This window comes from Watersipora subatra, chromosome 4 (assembly GCF_963576615.1).
Source record: "Watersipora subatra chromosome 4, tzWatSuba1.1, whole genome shotgun sequence".
NCBI classification, from domain to species: domain Eukaryota; kingdom Metazoa; phylum Bryozoa; class Gymnolaemata; order Cheilostomatida; family Watersiporidae; genus Watersipora; species Watersipora subatra.
In genome coordinates, this window is record NC_088711.1 from 11286989 (window position 1) to 11309859 (window position 22871).

Consider the following 22871-nt stretch of genomic DNA (forward strand, 5'->3'; position numbering starts at 1 on the left):
GCGAGAGGGCTGCCACAGCACTGAGCTGTTGCACTCTTGCTATCTCCAACAAATCTATGAAAACTAATTAGCAATAACACATTTTTCAAATGCATGATTAAGATACTGATAAGTGAATTTAATGTATGTTGCCCAGAGGTAAGTACTAACTACTTGCATATGCAGTAAGTAGTTAGTAAAAAGTAGAAAGACTTATAACAAACAATATCAATAAGAGATTATAACATGTCTTTTGAAACTGAGGCTACGCGTACTAAAACATTTTCATCAAATACAAAATCAATCGAAACAACTGCTAAAACAAACGTTAGCATTCTAGAGCAAACAAGGAAAATCACAATTACTTATAGACTTATTGTCAGTTCCATTCAAATGCCCTCTCGTTAGAGCTCATCGTCATTTCTAGCTGGATCAGGGATTCGTGCCCCCTCCATATCGAATGAACTAAAAAGGAAAAGGCGTATAATGAGTCATACAGTTAACAAAGTGTGGCGGTTAAAATAAAATCTATGATGAGCAGATCAGGGCAATATGACAAAGACACATATTTCATAGGTAGGAGCATAGAGTTATCTCCCCCTAGAGTGATAACTGCACGAGCGTTTCCGGTGCCAACAAGGAGCGTTTAGGCCACGCCTCTTTTTTGTGCTAGTCAGTCGTAGTGATTGACTAGATCAATAACATCAGCTATGAGAAGGGTTAAACAAGGATCATGAATTCCAGTTGAGATAGTAATTAATGCTCATATTAAAGAAATGATGATTATAGTTTGTTACTTTAATATATGCTAATTATTTAAAGCAATTCAATACCTACCAGAGATTGCTAAACATATTATGGAAATGTTTACTTTTTTATTTCCATAAACATAAATATTTCCATAATTTTAGGGAAATGGATATGGAAATTTTATTTTACAAGTATGGAAATAGTATGAAAATGGAAATAATATGGAAATGAATTATGGAAATGCTATGGAAATGGAAATAATATGGAAATGGAATTAATATGGAAATGAATTATGGAACTTTTAAGGAAATGGATATAATATGGAAATGAATTATGGAAATGGAAATAATATGGAAATGGAAATACTATGGAAATGAAGTAGGGAAATGGAATTAATATGGAAATGAATTATGGAAATGGAAATAATATAGAAATGGAAATAATATGGAAATGAATTATGGAAATGGAATTAATATGGAAATGAATTATGGAAATAGAAATAATATGGAAATGGAAATAATATGGAAATGAGTTATGGAAATGGAATTAATATGGAAATGAATTATGGAAATGGAAATAATATGGAAATGAATTATGGAAATGGAATTAATATGGAAATGAATTATGGAAATAGAAATAATATGGAAATGGAAATAATATGGAAATGAGTTATGGAAATGGAATTAATATGGAAATGAATTATGGAAATGGAAATAATATGGAAATGAATTATGGAAATGGAATTAATATGGAAATGAATTATGGAACTTTTATGGAAATGGAAATAATATGGAAATGAATTATGGAAATGTTATGGAAATAGAAATAATCTGGAAATGAATTATGGAAATGGAAATAATATGGAAATGAATTATGAAAATGGAAATTGTGACATACACGTAATCCCTGATACCTACATGACATGCCAAGGCACTGAATAGATAGTGAGTGATAGTGAAGGTAATGCAAGCAGTTACTCATAGATAACATACATAGTCATACTGGGGTTGTATTACATTGGTGTGATGGGAAGCTAATCAACTGCCATCAACTATAAGCCGTACTACCCGGTGTTGCCCGAGTAATAAAAAAGTATTTGGACAGAAAATTTATTTTTATATAACATTTACTATTCTAACTTTTAAACTTCATATCATGAGAAAATATTTTTAAGCAGTTTAAATGAATTAAGAGGAAAAAGAAAACAACTCTAAAGGTTTGCAAGCTTTTTCAAACAACTACAACTTTTAAATTTCATATCATGAAAGAAGTGTTTTGTTGAAATAAATTAGGAAAAAAAATAAAAACTGTAAATGTGTTTAAATGTAAAATAATTAGCAAGTAATGGCTAAATATAATCTGTTTAGCTATGATTACAATGAAAAATTATTTAATAAATAAGGTAATAAAAAAGTCTATTTTATTTTTATATAATTATAGTTAGTAGAATTAAGTATAATTTATTTTTATTTAACATATAACAACATTTACCACTTTAACTTTCAAACTACATATTATAAAAAGTGTTCTGTGTAATTGAAATAAATGAAGAGAAGAGAGAAAATAAAAACAACTGTAAATGTTTTCAAGCTTTTTCAAACAACTACCACTTTTAAACTTCATATCCTGAAAGAAGTTTTTTGTTGAAATGAATTAGGAAGAAAAATGAAACTGCAAATTTGTTTAAATGTAAAATAATTAGCAAGTAATGCTAAATATAATCTGTTTAGCTATGATTACAATAAAAAATTATTGTAATCATAGCTAATTTTTATTACTTTATTTAATAAATAAAGTAATTCACAACTACTTTTTATTACTTTATTTAATAAATAAAGTAATAAAAAGTCTATTTTATTTTTAAATAATTATAATTTAGTATAATTAAGTATAATTTATTTTCATCTAACATATAACAACATTTGCCAATCTAACTTTCAAACTTTTTGCTTGCTTACATCAAGCAAAGATGTCCACTAACTAGTGGACATCTTTGCTTCAAGCTAGTCTATGTATTTGATTGATATGTATTGAAATCTAATATTACATGCAAGGGCTGTTTGTGAACTGAGGTGACAATGAATCACTCTATCACCATACAATGTCAATACTTTCAGTTGATGGCAGTCGATTAGCTTCCCATCACACCAATGTAATACAACCCCAGTATGACTATCTATCTTATCTATGAATAACCAATGATATACAGCCCCTCATGTGTGGGGGCTGTATATCATTGGAGTAACTGATTGCATTAACTCACTTACTTAACACCATCTATTCAGTGCCTTTGCAATGCATGTAGGTATTGAATTGCTTTAAATAATAAGCATATATTAGAGTAATAAACTATAATCATTTCTTTAATATGAGCAATAATTACTATCTTAACTGGAAATTCATGATCATTCTCATGGCTGACGTTATTGTTCTGTCGATCACTACGACTGACTAGCACAAAAAAGGGGCGTGGCCTAAACACTCCTTGTTGGCACCGAAAACGCTCGTGTTGCTGAATGCGCAGTTATCACTCTAGGGGGAGATAACTCTATGGGTAGGAGTATCACAGCACTCAAATAGGGGCTGCAAACGAAACAAAGATATGGCGATGTATGTAAAGCACTTGCGTTATACTGATCGAATCTAACATTCCTCCATTCACCCAAGAGTGTGCTACAGAGAAATCTAGCAAAAACCTGGAATTATTTTATTTGATAATCTAATCAATAATTATGTTATCTTTAATGATTCATGAACCTCTCACCTCTTCATGTAGTCGACCACGGCTTGTTTTGTTCTTCCCTCTGAGTAGTCTTCAATGAATTCTCCATTTCTGCAATAAACGTTAAATCAACTATCTAGATTCTAGAGCAAACAGAGAAATAGGGTGAAATTTATAAACAATCTATTTCGGCATAGATGACGTTTAGACCGCTTGTTGTTAAACCGTAACAGTCATGTTTTGATACAAGATTACCCGGAATTTTGATGGGAGATAATGTGAAAAAATGTTGGCAGCGTTCTTCTCTTCATTGGAAGAGGCCAACAGCTTTATATGAAAAGAGGGGCTATGAACAAATGTTCAATGGTCGACGTACAAAACAGAGAAGAAGTTCTCGACGACTATAACATTTGGTGGTATGTAGGTCAATGTTGGGGCAAGAATTCTTGGTTGGGGTTGGCAATTAACTCTGGATGTGTAATCAATCATTGGAGTAAATCCTATTCTATACCTTTGAGAAACCAAGAAAAACAACATCATCATTTCAATATTAGTCTTGCTTGGCAGCTACTCCTTGAATCATTTACCTGCCTAAATAATTTTACTGACATCTCATTAATCGGCATCTATGCCGAAATAGATTGTTTATAAATTTTACCGAAAAATTGAAGTTCAACGATAAAGCTACAGCCTACAGGTAAAAATTACAGAAATGTTCTTGCTCTTGCATCTACCTACAAATACTAGACTAAAACTGAAATTTTAACAAAAGTCAAACAGCTAACGCAATAATTTTTCAACTGCCCATAATTTGCTGAAAATCAAAAAACAAAAAAATGTGCTGAATTTTTATACAAAATTTCTGTCTAGTACACTTTCTTTTTCTAACTCGTCTAACCTAATTTATTTAATATCGATAGAATTGTTTGCGAGTTACAAATATATCATACATTCACAACTGAACTTGACAATACACTTACTGGAAATATTTCAGAGCGGGGAATCCTTTAACGTCATACTTATTTGAAACGGCAGATTCCTTGGTCGCATCAACAGCTGCAAGAACCCCGACTGCCTAAAAGTGTTCATACATGCTGTACAAGAAAGCACGCTTCACTGTCCCTCAAAGGTGACGCACGGAGTCAGGGAAAGCCCTGAGAAGCATGACAATAATGCGTTGTTTCTCTAACCGGTAGAAATATTTTGTAATTCTACCTATATTTGCGCCTAGGCAGAAATGTTGGCAGAGTCAGACCTCTACATTCAAAATTAATTTGTTCTGAGACACACTTTGAATGTTAAAACCATTGCATGTTGAAACAAATATTTCCATTAGAATACACTGTAATTCATCTAATTAGTTCCATGTCATAAAACTCCTAAATAGATACTGAAGGCTCATACTCCTGTTTAATACTCACAATATTAAAACAAATACATTATAAAACACTGCAAAAAATTAAACGTTAAAAATCACTTATGTACATATAAAAACCTAAACGAACAAAATAATAATCAATAAAAAATGTTTTTTATTGTGACATTACTATGGAAACACTTGACAGGAAGTATAGGCTAAGAGATGCATAAGTTTGAAGATAGAGGTGATAAGATTGTCATACAATTTACTTGACCCTCAACTAGGTGAAGTTTAAACAAACTTATACCATACGGTTTCAAGGATAAATAACTCTTACCCCATCCTCCTTGAGCTGAGTGGCAGCAGCGGCAAAATCGGGTTTCATGTTCTTACAATGTCCACACCCTAAATATTGAAACAATGACTGCTGTCAGAGAAGATGCTCAAAAAATTAGACACACTACGGTAACTTATAAGGTAACTTTAGTTCAACAGCCAACTAGTGCTGCTAGAAACAAGCAATTTTCTGTCTTTTTTGTAATACTTAAATGTTTGATAAAAACAAAACCAAAATTTGAGTTAATAAATTTCGATGAATTTCGAGCTATCACAATAATGATATAATATAGATAGACATCGGCACACAATAGACTTATCGAAGTCTTTAGCATTTTCATACCTGAAGAATTAGTTTGAAGGAAAATGCACCCGTAATTATATCTACAGTTGTTGAATGCCCGATGTTGCCCGGGTAATAAAAAAGTCTTTGCACAAAAAATATATTTTTATTTAGCATATACAACATTTACCATCATAAACTTTTAAACTTCATATCACGAGAAAAGTGTTTTGTGCAGTTCAAATAAATTAAGAGGAAAACTAAAGCAACTGTAAAGATGTTTAGATGTGAAATAATTAGCAAGTGATGGCTAGATAAAGTATGATGTTACAATGGTTCCGGCGAAATGTGAATTGATACAATTGATAAGTACTTAATAAATCCAACGATGTCAATGAAAGTCCGTGTCGATTAGTCCGCATGAATGCATGTGATCCGCGCCTTCAGCTAGGTCATCAAAAATGTTTGGCTTCAAAACTTGTCTGGTTCCCGAGAACCAGCCTTTTAAACAGCCATATCATCCATCCCATGCTCAATGCGCCGTCACATGTATTAAGAACAATCATCTTCAACGAACGTGTTCATAGATTGTTGTCATGAAAGCAGCTTGGCAATTAATGTTGAAAACCTACACGCTATCTGATTGAAAAGGAACGTAATCCCGGTCAACGAAGGATTTGATACTAGTGATAATATTTGTTTGTGTGGTAAATATTAGACTATTTTAAACAAAGTTTTACCCAAGCCTTGGGCAACCGCAAACGATATGATTACAATGCGCTGCCCAAAGCATTGATTGTGTAACTACTGAAGTAGAGAGTGATGTCTGGGTGCATTTGTGCCTATCTAAATATGTCATTGCTGCCTATGCGTATCTAAATCTGTCATTGCTGCCTATCACATGCCACTGTCACCTCCATATCTCAATTTTCATAATTCTTAGCGTATTTCCAGTTATTTGAAACTTGTATATTTTACATGAGGAATTTATGTTTGCGTAAACGCCATTCTTGTAATACATAGGTCAAGTGTCTGAAACTTGTCCTAGTCCTAGATTGTGACTACTACATGTAGAACCCATTTTAAACAGCTATCAAACATTTTAGAAGGCACACTATTTTTTGAGAATTGTCATGAGGAAACATAAAGTTGAGAACCAAACAACTAAAGCTCATTCATGCCATCAGGTCTGGTGCAGCATGCACATAAATATTATTGTGGTCAGACAACACACGCCTAGCCTTGCCCACTTACAGGGAGCATAAAACATGACAAGGACGGATGGATTTTCTGCCATAAAGTCATCAAAGTCTCCGTCGGTGAGCATATGCACGTTTTCAGCTCCAGCTGTGTTTGCCCACATGTCTTCCTGCACTGGAGGGGTTGGGTGCTGTGGATTTTCAGGATCATTCATGAAGCCCACAAAATCAGCCTCCTGCAATACAATAATAGTATTATAATTAAACTCAATTCAGCTTACTCTTTTCTGCACAACAGACTACTTTACAGGTTTATACTAGTTCACACTAGTAGTTTATACTAGTTTATACTAGTTCACACTCGTTTTAGTAAACAGATAGCACCTGCATTTTAAACTCAATATGTAATATTCTTTATGAACCATCTTCTAACATCTACCGTAAGTCCTTATGCTCAGGCCGCACGGCTTGTCGTTGGGCGCGGCTTCTGGTTCAAGGTCATAGGCCACGGCTAAAGCCAAGTTTTTAAAACTTACGTGAGGCTTAAGGCGGCTTCTCGATAAATGCAGTCTCTGCTGCTCAGTTCCGCGCTATAACCATAGAATCGCAGTCATGATACACTTTCATGTACGGGATTTTGGCGACCTACTCGTTTATTTTCAAGGTCATCTTTATGGAATACTTTAGACTAAAGAATAATTTATCGCTAATGTTTAACTCACCACAGTCATAGGTTATTAAAACCGTTTCATTCTTGACCGGCATCTTTACATAAACGTGAAGCCCTCTAACAGCGCAATAAAAATCTAGCTGAGGCATGGCAAGTAAGTTCTTGATGCAAGGGTTTAGGAATTTTAATTCGAACTTGGAAGTAAAAGAAAATTCTTTTCACATGTACTGATGTAGCCTGTTTTCTTGTTCAAGAGGACGGGGGTTAGCGAAACCTTTCTCAACACTCTCGCTCTTGAAGGGGGTCAAGGACGACAAAACCTCAGTCATTAGCAGCGGTCTGTGGGCATACGCGGCTTGTTGGAAGATTATTTTTTCTTTCGTGAGTCATCTGGTTTTGAGCACAAGCCGCGCGGCTTGAGCATGAGGACTTATGGTATTAGATTTCGATCAGTAAAAAAACTGTCCACACAAAGGAGGAATATTTGTTGTCTTATTAAATGCTGAGCATGAAAGGCATTGGTCAAATACGAACGGTTTCTTTGGTCCGTTCCCACGTAATGATAAATTGCTATAGATAACTCGAACTCAACACTGTTAATTCGAACTGTTTTTTTGCCCAACGGCTACCGAAACGGTTGTTATCGCTTTAGAAAATCACTTTATTCAAAGCCATAGAGGTAAACTTCATCTTTTCGTAATTCATAAGCGTTGTTATTACCACCATCGGCAAAATAATTTTGTCAACAACTTTTCTAAAGGTTTGGTCAAATTTGATTTATACTGCTATACGATTATTAGCACGGGCTTGCCGGGTCACGCGCGCAAGGATTTTCGCCACGCACATACAAAACAAAAACAGCATGTTGTTTTGTATGTGCGTGGCGAAAATCCTTGAGTGCGTGACCCGGCTAGCCCGTGACGAATAGTTTTCCGATGTTGATTCCGTGTTGAATCAACGTCGGAATGTTGAATGTTTAAAACGTCTTAAAAATTGTTTTTATTAAACGTATACGTTGTCTTAGCTAAAAAAACTATTCATCGTTTAACCTAAACACAGAATACGTGTGTACATTCAATAAGTATCCATTCAAAAAGCGTGAGTGATATACAATGTTAAACCTCGTAAAACTTTTAATTGAACTGCCTCGGAGTGTTGCTCTTAACGAATCCCAGGTAAAGTAAGGGATTTTTCTTTGGTAACTTTTTCTTGAAGTTGCATAAACTTCAAGAAAAATTGGCAAAATTGATCGTGGGTAAAACGCTCAAAAGAAAAAGATGTCTTTTCTTTTGAGCATTTCAACAACGATCAACTTTTTCCAATGTCAATCTAAAAAAACGTCCTGGCAATAACATCACTTCAAACAACAAACCAATCTCAAGTGATAGAAAAATATCTATACTTTTTGATAAAAACGTTTTAAACTTTACATTAGAAGCATTTAATTTGAAACAAGCCATTTGTGCTTTTGATTTATATTATAGTTTGCATATGTACATGTATCTACTAATAAATAAGTAAATACATGGACTTGTGACAGTGCTCTGATAACTTGAACGCTCTGATAATTCGAACACTTTTGCTCGGTCCCGTGAAGTTCGAGTTATCCATGTTTGACTGTATATATATGTATATATATATATATATATAAACTGTTACATCATTTTTACAAATTTTACATATATATATAAAATTTATTCATGTAAAACCTTAGATAAAAAACAATTTCATTACTATTAGTTTCATGTCTGTTATGCAGACAATCATCAGATAAAATTGTTTTGGTCCAACTGAGTTATATATAAGGAAGGTGTAATTACTATAATGACTGATAGCTATGTAATTGCAATACAATTGCAATTACATAGCTATCAGTCGTTATAGTAATTACACCTTCCTTATATATAACTCAGTTGGACCAAAACAATTTTATCTGATGATTGTCTGCATAACAGACATGAAACTAATAGTAATGAAGTTGTTTTTTATCTAAGGTTTTACATGAATAAATTTTATATTTAAGCTCTGATCACTCATTGAGCACTATTTGGCAGCTTTAACACACTACTTTGGAATATATATATATATATAACATAATATACATGTTATATATGTATAACATATATATTATGTTATATATATGTTATATATATAACATATATACATTATGTTATATAACATATATATATCTAACGTACATGTATATACAACATATATATATATATGTTATGTTACATATATATGCACACAAATAAAGTGTGGAAGAACCATTTGCGGTCAAAAATAATGTAATAATCTGTTCAAAAACCAACAAAGAGATACGAGCAAAAAAGGAGATGACCAACCTCACGACCACCATTGTAAGGCTGCTCATTCTTGCCATAGTTGAAAGTGATGAAGGTCGGGTAACCCTTCACTTCATATTTGCCACAAACATCCTGGTGCTCTGTGCAATCCACAGCCGCAAAGAGTTTCTGTTCAAATATACAGGCTTCGTATCCAAACACAAAATATGTAAGACATTGTATGCTATCATAAAACTCGACTGTATTTGTGTTAGACATTGTATGCTATCATAAAACTCGACTGTCTCTGTTGGGTAAAAAATACTGATTGAGTGGTCAACTACCTTCAATAGCGATATTCCTGCAAAAATCTTCAGTTCTGAAAAGCTAAGCTTGCCAGTATTGTACAGCGATACAAAAAATATAGATATAATGGATAAGTATGAAGAAACTCCATCGAAAGTAGAAGTTTAGCTAACAGCAGCTCAGATGTAGAGATATTCACATGACTCAACTATGTAACCCTGGATAAGGGAAATCTGTTTGAGTGCCAATTTATGAAGGTGTTACATTAGCAATTGTTATTTCGATGCAATAGTTTCAGTGACCAATCAGCTAAAATATTAGACTGAAGTCCATGATCCCTACAAAAGCTCACTATGGGCACAGTGATGCAACAACCACAACTCGCCTCAGTTCTTGCCATTTGCCTTAAACCATGACTACCACAAACAGCTTTCATGGTTTTTTCTTAGGTAAATCAAACACGCTGATTTCGATTTTGTATTCAAAATAAAGATTGGACCACCAACTTTCTAGGTCGTGAAGGCTTTTTACAGCGTTTCAATATTGGTCTTGTAAATGACACAATTGGCACAACAAGCTCCGCCCATAAATATGTGACATATCCTAGCTTTTTAGGAACTTGGGGATGTTTAGTCCGATCTAGAATGATAGAGATGGGTGTCTTAAAACCCATTATTATCTAAATTCAGCATTCAAAATAGTCTCAGCCTTTTATGAAAGTTAGATAAGCTATTTAACATTGCTCGTAGCTTATTACGAGCTCATAAAAGCTCATAACAATGCTAGCTTGTGATAACATTGCGCTTTCTTGAGCTCATTTTTCTCGGCGTTCAGCCTATTAAACACCCTATATCAAACGACAAGCAATGTTAAATAGCTTATCTACCTTTCATAAAAGACTGAGATTATTTTGAAGGCTGAATTTAGAAAATAATGGGTTTTAAGACACCTATCTCTATTATTCTAGATCGGACTAAACATCCCCAACTTCCGTTCCTAAAAAGCTAGAATGCATCACATATTTATGGGCGGAGCTTGTTGTGCCGATTGTGTCGTTTACAAGACCGATATTGAAACGCTGTAAAAAAGCATTCATGACTTTGAAAGTTAGTGGACCAATCTTTATTTTGAATATAAAATCGGAATCAGCGTGTCTGATTTACCTAACAAAAACGATAAAAGCTGTTCGTGGCAGTTATGGTTTAAGTTTTATCACCAGAAAGTGATTCGTTTACGCATTCACACCGGTATGGAGTGACAGCGCGTATGAGTTTTATATTACAGTACAGTATGTGTGTATACCTTCAAGAAGATTACATTGTGTCTGAATAACTGACACACCTCACACCTTACTTTCTTACAACTCCATCATTTGATTTACAATAATTTTGATGTACAAAGTAAATCAATGTTTTGTTTAATTCTATAAATCAGCTCTGGTATTCGGGTTTGAAAAGTTATCTATTAATAGAGTTCTGATAGAGTAGCTCTATTAGAGTAACTTTATACAAACCTTAGGATCTTCAGTAAATTGAGCTGCTGCTGCTGTGTAGTGGGGTTTTGCTTTCTTGCAGTGGCCACACCCTAAAACACATGACCGTGACATGGCAGGTGTTTGATGAAAGTTTTAAGGCTTACTTCCTCACTAACAGAACTAGCAGTTACTAGTACAGTTTATTAGTACAGTAATACCTTGAAATACAAGTGTTTCGAGATATGACAAAATTGAGATACAAGGAAAACTCCAAACAAATTTTTGCCTTGAGATATGAGACAAATTTGAGATACGAGCATAAGAGATGGTTTCCAATGCGGTCACTAGGTAACTGAGCATGGTGGTTGGCCGCTTGCAAGAACAGCATTGCTCGATCTATCTAATTGGATAAAAAGTGGTTTAAAAAAGCAGACTATAAGAGAAGATAAAAGTGAGTCTGAAAGCGAGGCAAACCGGAAGAACAAAATAAAAAAATTGAAAATGAAAACAAAATTATAATAAAGTTTAGAGTAAAATTAAAACTTATTTTCAAGTGTGTGTATAGTAAGCTAAATTCGTTTAAATTGAATTTAAGGTTTATTTTACGTAGTGTTACAAAAGTGTGAAGCTAGAATCAGTACATATCTGACTATAAACAACAATAAGATATAAAACAATACAAGTTAATCTTTCTAATAGTATATAAGGAGGAACTTACATGGTGCATAGAACATGACCAAAGAATATTTCTTCTTTTTGATTACAGATGCAAAGTTTTCATTCGTGAGGTGCACGACATTGCTTTCAACTTCAGACCATGACGCTTCAGGAGCGGGTGGTGGAGGCGGTTCTTCAGGATTCTTCATGAACTCAATGATCTTATCTGCTGTCCTTGCAGACACCTGCCACATCTGTATGCCATCCCTAAATGAAATGTAAAGAAAGCCTACTCAGAAAATTATTCACTGACTACTTTTAACAAAATTGCACACTCTTTCAAGGCATCACATCTGCATCCACATTCAGACTACTCTTGCAGCAGGTTTTTATAGAGTTACGCAGTAACTAACATCTTTACGCAAAAATATAAATACCGCTTTATAGAATTAAGCAAAACATTGATTTACTTTTTACAGCGAAATTATTGTAAATCTAGTGATGGAGGTGTTAGAAGGTAAGGTATGAGGTATGTCAATTATTCAGACACAATGTACTCTTCTTAAAGGCATACATGCATACTTGAATATGAAACTCATACGCGCTGTCACTCCATACAAGTGTGAATGCATAAAATAAATCACATTCTGGTGATAAAACTTGAGGCAAATGTCAAGAACTGGGCGGAGTTGTGGAGTTGTTGCATCACTGCGCCCTTAGTGAGCTTATGTAGGGATCATGGACTTTAATCCAAGATTTGGTCATTTTTGGTCAAGATTGGTCACTAAAATTATTGCAGCGAAATAATGATTGCTAATGTAACGCCTTCATAAATTCGAACTCAAACAGATTTCTCCTATCCGGGTTTACATAGTTCAGCCATGTGAATATCTCTACATCTGAGCTGCTATTATAACAAACTTACTTTTTGTAAGACATTGTCAAATGAGTATCATTATAGTTAATTTGTAGTGTTGGACGAGTTAATTTACAGAACAATAGTTAGTCGACGGGTTTGCAGTGCAAACTATATATGAGTAACTCTGTGTGTTCGATTGATCCAACGAAATTGCTTGAAAATTGGCATGTGATACTGACCACCCAGTGAAGGCTTTGTGGTTTTTTAAAAGTACTATAATTTTTTAAACTGTAATCTTTCAAAATCAAAATAGAGCCCATCACAAAAAGAAATCTCACTTATTCGCCATCTTGAATTCTTGCAATTTCACTGAGCAACGACTTCCAAAATATGAATTTAGCTATTTAGAGTACTTTGATTGGCTTTAAAATATGCTCAACTGACTAGCGAGGTAATTTCTTAATTAAATTTTTTTAAATGTCCACTTCACATAAAATGCTACAACTCGTATAAAATTTAAACTTGTCCGACATTCCAGGAGCCGCCACGAAATGTTTCATATACATAGAAACTAAATGACTCAGGGTACTTGGATAAATGCATTTCATTTCCCGAAGGTCCTATGTTCTTTTTTCATTCATGCACTTATAGAGTGTAGTCTTTATCACTTCTATATAAATAGGCATATTACATACATGTATGTAGATATCTAACTACCTAAAAGAAGGTGCAGGACACTCCATAAAAAGCTGCCATAAAATGGTCACACCAATAATTTGTCTATTGACCAATCGTAAAAATATTTCCAAATCTTTGTTAAGCTCTGATTTCTCATACAATATTCACACAAAGTGAATCCAAACGCTTATATTACCTGAAGTATATAACAGTAGGGAATCCTTTCACCCCATATCTCTCTCCTAAATCTGTGCTCTCTGTAGCATCTACAGCTGCTAGCTTTCCTTCCTCCTGATAAAAATAATTATACAGCGCTACTCAAATTGTGAGCGAAGCAAATAAATTAATAAGTAGGGTAGTTCCTTATGAGAAAAAAACATAAAATAGAAGTTTCAGAATAAAATGCACTGAAAAGCTGACGCAATTAGCATTGTCAGCCATTTTACTAACTCAGAAATATCAGTATACAACAGAGTAAATATTAGTCTTAGATGTCCATTTAGGGTGCTCTAAAACTATTCAGTACAAAAGTTCTTAAACTGTTCAAAGTAGCGAGTGGGCAGAGCACACGGTTGTTTTTAAAACAGATAACAGGAAATCCACTCTTTACAAACTAACACATAATTACAACAGACAAACACTTGTATAGTTACCACAAATGATCTGTATTAAACCTACCCAGAGACAGACAACAAAGTGAAGGGCAACAGGTAAACACAATGAGTGTATGATCATAAACATTCTAATAAAAGATTATTCTATTGTGAGACTTTATGATTTGTCTATGAAAATAAACTAGTTAACTGATGAACTGAACAACATATCGACTGAACAACTAATAAAATGTGGAGTAAACTTGATTTCGCTGAAATTGCAGACAGAATAGATAAAAAATAATACATAAGATGCATTACATCATTGCTGAGATAGGTAGTCATTCAGCCATGTTAAACCAATCGGATCGAAACAAAACCATGATTCCCATCTGCTGAAATCTAGGCATCGTATTACTTAGTTTAGCTTCAGAATAAACCGCAATAATGACTCACTGTCCAGCTCTACTAACTGCACTAAAAGAAGTCTGTCTTTGATTTTCATGAGATAATGCTGCCAAGGTTACCTGCTGCCAAGGTTGAGACGACACAAAACGGTGAGACAAGCAATAATCAATGATAAACTTACTCCCTCATCTTTTAATGCTGTTGCTGCGGTCTCATAGTCTGGTTTCATCTTCTTACAATGACCACACCCTAAGGTAAAGGACAAAGTCACTGCAGACATGACGTATGACAACCAAAGGCTCGGTAATGTGAATAAGCTGTTATTATACTACAAATGTAATACCAACTCTTTTAGCACAACATAAATACTTCAATTGACCAGAAAAATTATTCTGGTCAAAATTATCTGTGATCATTTGAGTTGCTGTTAAAGAACTTGCGTGAGCTTGCTAACTGCACCGCTAAACATTCTGTGTGATTCAGATGAATGCGCATGTACAGTCATACCTCGCCATATGAGTGTCCCGTGACATACGAGTGTCTCACGAAATACAAGACATTGAAATTCGAAGAAAATTTCAAGTGAAGTTTTGCCTTGAGATACGAAACAAATTTGAGATATAAGCACACGAGACAATTCTCGATGTGATTGCTAAGTGATTGAGTATGCGACAGGCCGCTTGCAAGATCTGCATCATCGGTCTTTCTTGTCAGATCTGTTTGGAAGTTTTAAAAAGGCGGGCTAAAAAAGAATATGAAAGCAAATGGAAAAGTCGAGACAAAAAGAGCCAAAAGTAAAAAAAAATGAAAATGAGAAAAAACTTAAAATTAAGTTTAGAGTAATGTAAGATTAAAATTTTATTTCAAGTGTGCGTATAGTAAGCTAAGTTCATTTTAGTTTAAATTTTAAGTTTATGTTATGTAGCGTCACAAAAGTGTAATGTACGAAATGTGTACGCGTTAAATCTCTTTTAAACTGAGATTACCATCTGTCTTGAAGGTAAGAACTCCACACAGTACTGTACAAAATGTTACAATTCATCGCACATCATAACCACTAGATAAGTATTTGTTACTTTCTGAGCGTATGTGGTGAATTAGAACAATTAAAAACACATTTTTCCAGTAAAACATCCCGTTTTAGGTGGTTTTTCGGAGAGGGAATGGAGTAATTTGTATTTAGTTATTTTATAAAAGAAAAAGTGATTTGAGATACCAGAGAATATTCCTAGACATACAAGCTCAATCCCTAAACGCATTAAGCTCGTATATCGAGATGTGACTGTATTATTAAACAACTGTGTGTGCTTGGGTATTACAAGATAATCTTTAGCTCACTGTCATAAGTGAGGAGCACGTGTAAGCTTTGTATGAGTGTTAATAGGGTGAATAAGGTCATGTAATGACAGAGAACCTGCCCACCTGCCAGTTAATGCTAAAAGGATTTCACGTGAGGTTGTCATGTAGATGTGAAATACAGAAGTAATGTGAAAGCAAATACACTTACACGGAGCATAAAACATGACAAGAACCGATGGATTAGCATTGAGAAATTCATCAAACGTTTCGGTAGAAAGGTGGTGAACATCGTTCTCTTTTTCTGACCACGCCACCTCCTTCTCTGGTTCCTTAGGCTCTGATGGACTGAAACACAAGCTAATTTAAACCAGTAGCAACTTTTATAATTGTTACTTTCTACATTTTATCTTCACTTATCTCCTCCAGCTGCTCCACCTTCAAGGTGTAAACACACTAGGCGATTTTATCGCGAGCGTCATGAGGAGGGCGGAGATATCGCTGGCGTGTGCATAAACACACTTGAGCGACTCACTAGCAAGCGATATAATTGGCAGGCCGACAAACTGCCAATAAAATTTCGTATCATTAGTTTCTTCGGAGTTGTTAATAAATCTAGGTTAGTCAATATGGTGCCATCTAGGCGACAACGTAAACAACTTATGCATTTGTTATTAAACCTATCTCACTTTCACGGATTGTACACTGCCTACACTACAAGAAGACATAAGAAAAAATGATTATTGTATTTTTAACTGTAATATTTTTTACTATTTTTATACATATTTTATTTTGTAGTTGTTTTTTATACTTAATATATTAAATATTTACCGTTCTCAAGATGGTCAACCTGCGCAACGATTGACTCCAAATGTTGGTTTTCAACTCGGATTCTTTTAATTTTGTTTGTTATGGTGCACAGGACTGGGAGTGCTATTATTAAATTTATGAACAATCCTGTGTTTGTTCTGAAGATGTTTCAATTGTAACAAAATAGCAAATTGTCGCTGCTGTACGTTGGTATATATATATATAGTACTTTATTGGCAATAATTTCATTTCACAAATAGAAATGTTTTTCAAATTAGGCCATACAACAATAGTAAAACAAAAAAAAGGGAAAAAAGCAACAGTTAGCCATTAAAATTGAATAAATAGTCTGACAAATAGTGTTTAAAATGCCTTTCTCTGATAAGAGAACAGATATTTGGTGGAAGATTGTTAAAGCAGCTGGCAATGACATTTTCAAAATGATTGTTAGTGATTGTATGCAATTTGTTCATATCACGTAAGTTGAGATGAGTTAAGAACCTGTAATTGTCATGTAAAAAACGAGGACACAAACCATGAAAAATCTTGAAACATTGAATTGAAGTAAAATAAATATTTAGCATAGGCAGAGTAAGAAGACGCAGAGATTTGGAAAGATCATTTGTTGGAATAATATATGCTGGCATATGATGTAAATTTGCAATGAGTCGAAATGCTCTTTTTTGCAACAAAAATAAATCCTTAGTGACAGCGAAGTTGGTGAACAGCGATAAGAAATAATTACCCGCCATAAAATTGCATTCTGTTAAAAGCCAACCAATCGAAATGCATCTCGCTAGCTATAAAGTTGTGTAGAGAAAGTCTAACCTTATCGCTCTGCATGAGCACGCTGAGTGAATTCTAGCGCAGATTAGCGCCACGCAGCGCGATATCGCTCTAAATATTGCCTAGTGTGTTTATACCTTCACTCATTCTAGGCTTTTCTCTTCGTGCCAGTTTCACTTTCTTCCTCATAGTGATCATGATGCTTGAAAGAACTTATATACCATACTTTTCGGACTATAACCCGCACCCCTATATAAGCCGCATCTCTCTATTTTCCAAAAAACAATAATAAAACAATACATAGGTCGCACCTTTGTATAGGCCACAGAACTCAGGACGGTGCTTTTTAACACGGCAGTAACTTTCCAGTTTAAAATAGAACAGTGCCTAACGGCACTGTTTCGTATTAACCGACGCTTTTTAACCTAGCGTCTAACGGAACAGTACCGTTAGGCGTTGTTTCGCTGTTTCTTTCACCGCTAGAGGCGCACTAACCGGAGATTCTGGTTAATGCGCCCTAGCGATGAAAGAAAAAGCCACAGAATAGCTGCACCGTTGTATAAGCCGCATGGATCAAATCATCAGAAAAAAGTAGCGGCTAATAGACTAAAAAGTACTAAAAGGTACTCAAAGTTTTCTTTAATTTTTCACAAATTTCTTTAAAGGAAAACGTTATTCCTTTTACCACTACTGCTGGCACTTGATTATCTCAAAACTATGAAAGAAAGGAATAAAGCTGTTTTAATATTATTCAACCTCAACAGAACCAAATAATGTCAAGAATTGCATTCATATGCATGGATTTATAAAGCTGCAATGTATGCTGATGTTTGAGGTGGAGGTCTGACTGCAGTCCTTCATTATTATCACTCAGAATGGTCATTATACAAAAGGAGGCAGTAAGAGGCAGTAAAAATCATTATCAACATTATGCAGCATTTTCAATAACATTGAAAAAGGTATACTCACTTTTTCAACCATTCCACTATGCCTTCCTTATCATTCTCTCCCCCATACTTGAATAACAAGTTGCCTTTGCTGCAAAAACACAAAATAACAATAATAGAAATTAGCTGGTGTTTTACTTAACGAATGCTCAGACATAGAACACCTTGCAAGGAGTGCATCTCTAACATTAAGAAGACATTTTTTAGAATCAACCAAAATCCCATCAATAAAATAAGAATGATCTACTAATTATATTACTGTAAGCAGACAGCTGTTGAAAGAGTTTATGGCTAAGTGGTTGACTAACCTAAAGTAAAATAATGTAGGGTATCCCGTGATGTTGAAGACAGTTCTTAGAGGAGACAGCGCCGGCTTGTCAGCATTTATTCCAACCAGAACCTGATAAAACAGCCACAATTCATACTCAACTTGGGCTTCTATAAATAGAATCTTTACTATAATGAAAGCCGTGTTTGTCCGCCTGTCCGAAACTATGCTAAGAGCATTAGGAAAAAAATTACCTCACACAGGAAATGAAATCCATTACTCTGTTTTACAGATGAAAACGCTAACCACTACCCCATTTGGCCACCTTGCCACATCACAGAATAATTATTGATATACTTATAACTCATGACGATCTCTCACGATGCACAAGACTGCCGAGCGTACTAGTACAAATAATAACTGCCACACAGGTAAAACTAAATCTTGCTAAATGACCCTTCCTTTGTCGCTGAATACCACTAGCTTACCTTTGTATCTCATATTGAGGTGATCCTCCATGAAAGATCAAATGATAGAACAATACCTGACACAGTTAATGAAAGTTTAAACACTAAATATTTCATGTATTCTTTTAATAGCCAGGAATTGATAAACAAAAATCTTAACCACAACACGAGCCATGTTTATTCGTCTGTCAAAAGTTGGATGGTGAGAAAAAAGACCGCATCATACAGGATTCGAACGCAAAACTTCCAGCTTGGTAGACCAACGCTTTAACATCTGCGCCAATCAACCAGCTTGTCTCAATTTAGGAATAATTGTGCACATAGTTATTACACCTGATGATCTCTCACGGCCACTCAGCTGTCAGGGCATTAGTATGCGTAATAGCTAGCAACAGTGAGTCATGAGCATAGAGCAGCAATGGACACTCAGGTACAGCTATAAAGGTAAAGAGAAAAAGGACTTTGTAAACTCACGTTGCTTGTCTTCACTTCTGTGGCTGCTGCGGCAAACTCGGGCTTTAGTCTCTTGCAGTGTCCGCACCACGGTGCATAAAACATTGCTAAGATAGGCTTTTTTGATTTCTCAACCAACTTTCTAAATTCCTGGTAAAGTACATTACATACACGCCTGAATCCCATTGCAAAAAACTAAGGTAATGCTAGATTGCATAACCAGTCTAACATAGCTCAGTGCCACGAACAAAATATTTTAGATATACGCTTCAGATAGTGAGCAACTGAGCTAAATCCACCACCAATCCTCCAAAACTGTCATAATTTGCTCACACAATGTAGTATCAAGCCAATAAAGAACCAGTAAGAGATAACTTGTTACACACTTAAGAGGTTATCATTAAAATGTTGACTTGCAACAAAAATCACATTACCCTAGGACACTTATGTAATCGCGGCATCTAACTTTCGCATTTTCGCGGTGTCATCCTCTCGCGAAAATTTAATGAGCGAAACTAAACTATCACCACGAACGAGCGAAAACGCGAAGTTAAATAGCTTTGTTCATTGATATCCACAATAAAATCGTAATATTAGAAATGCAGGCAATTTTCGTCTGTGGTTGGGATAAATGGGAAATTTCTGGTAAACTCATTATAGCTAATACACCGACTGAGCAGCATGGCAAAGCAAATTAAGATTATATCAGTTTAGTCACCGAATTTGTAACTGATGAGGATGAAAGTCTGGTAGGTGAAGTAATAAAATTGCAGAATAATTATTGTAGTGATGAATTTTATTACCAACCAAAAACAATATCAACCCTCATCAGGTCCAACCACATTATCTCTTTCACTGCCAATCATGTACAAATTCGTTACCGGCCTAGTGAAAGCCATTTTACCGAAATTGCCGATATTGCTTCATGATATGTATACAGTATTTTTTCAAGTTTTACTTTAATTATCTGTATAATCACGAAAATCTAAATTGGCTATTATGTCATCAACAACTAATTACCTGTTTTATGACTCGCGCGGGGTAGTTAATGAACTCACAGAAAAATGTTCGTTTTTAGATTAGAAATTCTCAAACAAAAGTTTAAAAGTGCTTCGTTGTTTTAGGCCAATTTTATAGAGAAATCTTCGGACAACACAGTCAATTTCATAAAACTCTTAAAGACCGTGGGTTATGTGGTCAACAAATAATAAAATCAGGTTACCACACAATTCCTGAGAAAGTCCAAAAATGCGTTTTTGGCAGTGGCCCCTAGAAAACGCATAAATGCGTTTATGGCAGCGTAAGGGTTATACAGTTTTGGTTGTGAAGTTGGTTGTTACCTATCTATTTTCTTCTTCTTGGGATTCGAGTGTGAAAGTCACGGCGGGAGGGACCTAGACGTCATTGATAGTCTAAGAAACAAATGGCAGCAAGTGATCAAATTGAATTGCCGATCTCACCCACACATTTCAACCTGTGGTTTACAAATACAAACTATTCCCAAATTGAATTTTTTTCTTATTAGTGAACTGGACCTGAGGAATGTAATGTTTTTTCCATTGCATTTATTTTCACATCACTATATTTTCGCACTCATCAGAGCCACGAAATTAAGTTGCAGCGAAATTTTACTCTGTGTGCTACTCACGAAACTAAATACTAGCGAAATATAAGTGTCCTAGGGTACAGTTATTTGATATCAAAAGATTCACCATGTCTTACTCTGTTGTGTTGTAGGTGCCAAATACGTGGAAACGTGATTACAAGCCCTTAAAAGCTCAAAAACGAAAAGCCGCCGTAGATTGGAATCTGTTTAATTATCTGACGTAGTCATTACAGTTTGGTTATCGTCTTGTCACGTGATGTTCTCACGTGTATTGAAAGGCCAATAAAAAGTTTACTATAAAACATATCGTAGCACTAGTTTATGACAAACACTTCGGGTTTTACCGAAGTCCCCGTATTAAATATAGATGCTCGCTACTTTACAGTTTTGTTTCGGCATCATTCAATCGTCAAGTCGTAATCTGATCACGTGACCCAATACTCCGCAAATAATTTCTGCAGCACTTTTCGATTATCACAGGTGACCAACAGGCTCGTCATGATTATCAGACAATGATATGTACTCCTTCGAGCTAAGGTCAAAAAGTTTAATGATTTTTTACGGTAAGTTATAAGATATCAGTGCTAAAAGTGACAGCATTACAATGACGATAAAACAGACGCGTAAAAACAATAGACATGGTTTTATTGAATGCGCGAAGTATATTTGTGAAAATATTTCGACGAATGAGGTTGCATGAAAGTGTAAACAGAAACCATCCTGTAACAACTACGTCCCATTTGAGCTGTTTTGGAAAGCGAATCCAAACTACGGCGGTTTTGTGTGGCTGCGATTAACTGTTCGTTTTTTAGCTTTTAAGAGCTTGTAATCACATTCCCATATATTTTGCACCTACAACACAACAGAGTAAGACATGGTGAATCTTATGATACCAAATAACTGTAATGTGAATGTTGTTGCAAGCCAACCTTTAAGGTTAGAGCTAATATAATAAATTAATTCTAACTTTAATGATAAACTCTACGTGTAGACTAAGTACTATTATAATAGTATACATAAATGTATACTATGTACATGTATATTATACATAGATAGCATTGAACTTACATTAGTGGATGAGACGTGTAATACATCCCTAGCAGTAGTATCCTCGTCCCAAGGCATATCCCCAGTTGGATCTTCCAAAAAACTAACAATGGACTTTGACGCCAGGGCTCTGTCATATGCCTTGTTCAGCTTATTATCCCTGCATGACATCGCTTAGTACAATGCAAGCATGGCTGATCGTAACAGAAAACAACTGATGGCAATAAAATGTATTCACATGTTAACTTATTGTCATCTTCACGCCATGGATCAGAAAAAGCAGTGAATCATGTGTATAATATGATATAACATCGTAACTTATTTAAAGAGTGGCTGGGAGCACAACTTCTCACATAAGGACTGCCATAAAAGTCCAGAGTATGAACGCAATGCACAGTCATTCCTCGGTCTTTGACCATAATTAATCCCAGCGGGCTGTTGAAAAAGCAATTTGTTCAAAATCGGAAACTATTTTTCCATTATAATCAATGCTGTGCTCAAAGGTTCAAACAGGTTCGGCGAGCAGGTAAAAGTAAATTTCAAGTTTTTCACTGAATCGGTGAAAAAGTTGCATGTATTTGTTTATACGTTGCATGGAGAATACAAGGTACGTGCAATCACAAACCTAGTGC

The 22871-nt window shown here is 34.9% G+C and overlaps 1 protein-coding gene across 1 annotated transcript in view; it reads right to left on the bottom strand.

Annotated features, from left to right (window-relative positions):
• Positions 1–103: 103 nt before the first annotated feature.
• Positions 104–22871, bottom strand: part of LOC137395098 (protein disulfide-isomerase A5-like) — a 34616-nt gene continuing 11848 nt past the window's right edge. Inside the window, exons 5-19 of the mRNA XM_068081891.1 lie at positions 22261–22399; positions 19608–19736; positions 18707–18798; positions 18421–18489; positions 16067–16203; positions 14741–14808; positions 13755–13849; positions 12083–12288; positions 11404–11474; positions 9645–9773; positions 6685–6865; positions 5149–5216; positions 4432–4526; positions 3494–3562; positions 104–444 (exon numbers count right to left, since the gene is read on the bottom strand). Coding sequence (XP_067937992.1) covers positions 384–444; positions 3494–3562; positions 4432–4526; positions 5149–5216; positions 6685–6865; positions 9645–9773; positions 11404–11474; positions 12083–12288; positions 13755–13849; positions 14741–14808; positions 16067–16203; positions 18421–18489; positions 18707–18798; positions 19608–19736; positions 22261–22399 — 1609 coding nt within the window. The 3' untranslated portion in view covers positions 104–383. The remainder of the gene's footprint in view (positions 445–3493; positions 3563–4431; positions 4527–5148; positions 5217–6684; positions 6866–9644; positions 9774–11403; positions 11475–12082; positions 12289–13754; positions 13850–14740; positions 14809–16066; positions 16204–18420; positions 18490–18706; positions 18799–19607; positions 19737–22260; positions 22400–22871) is intronic.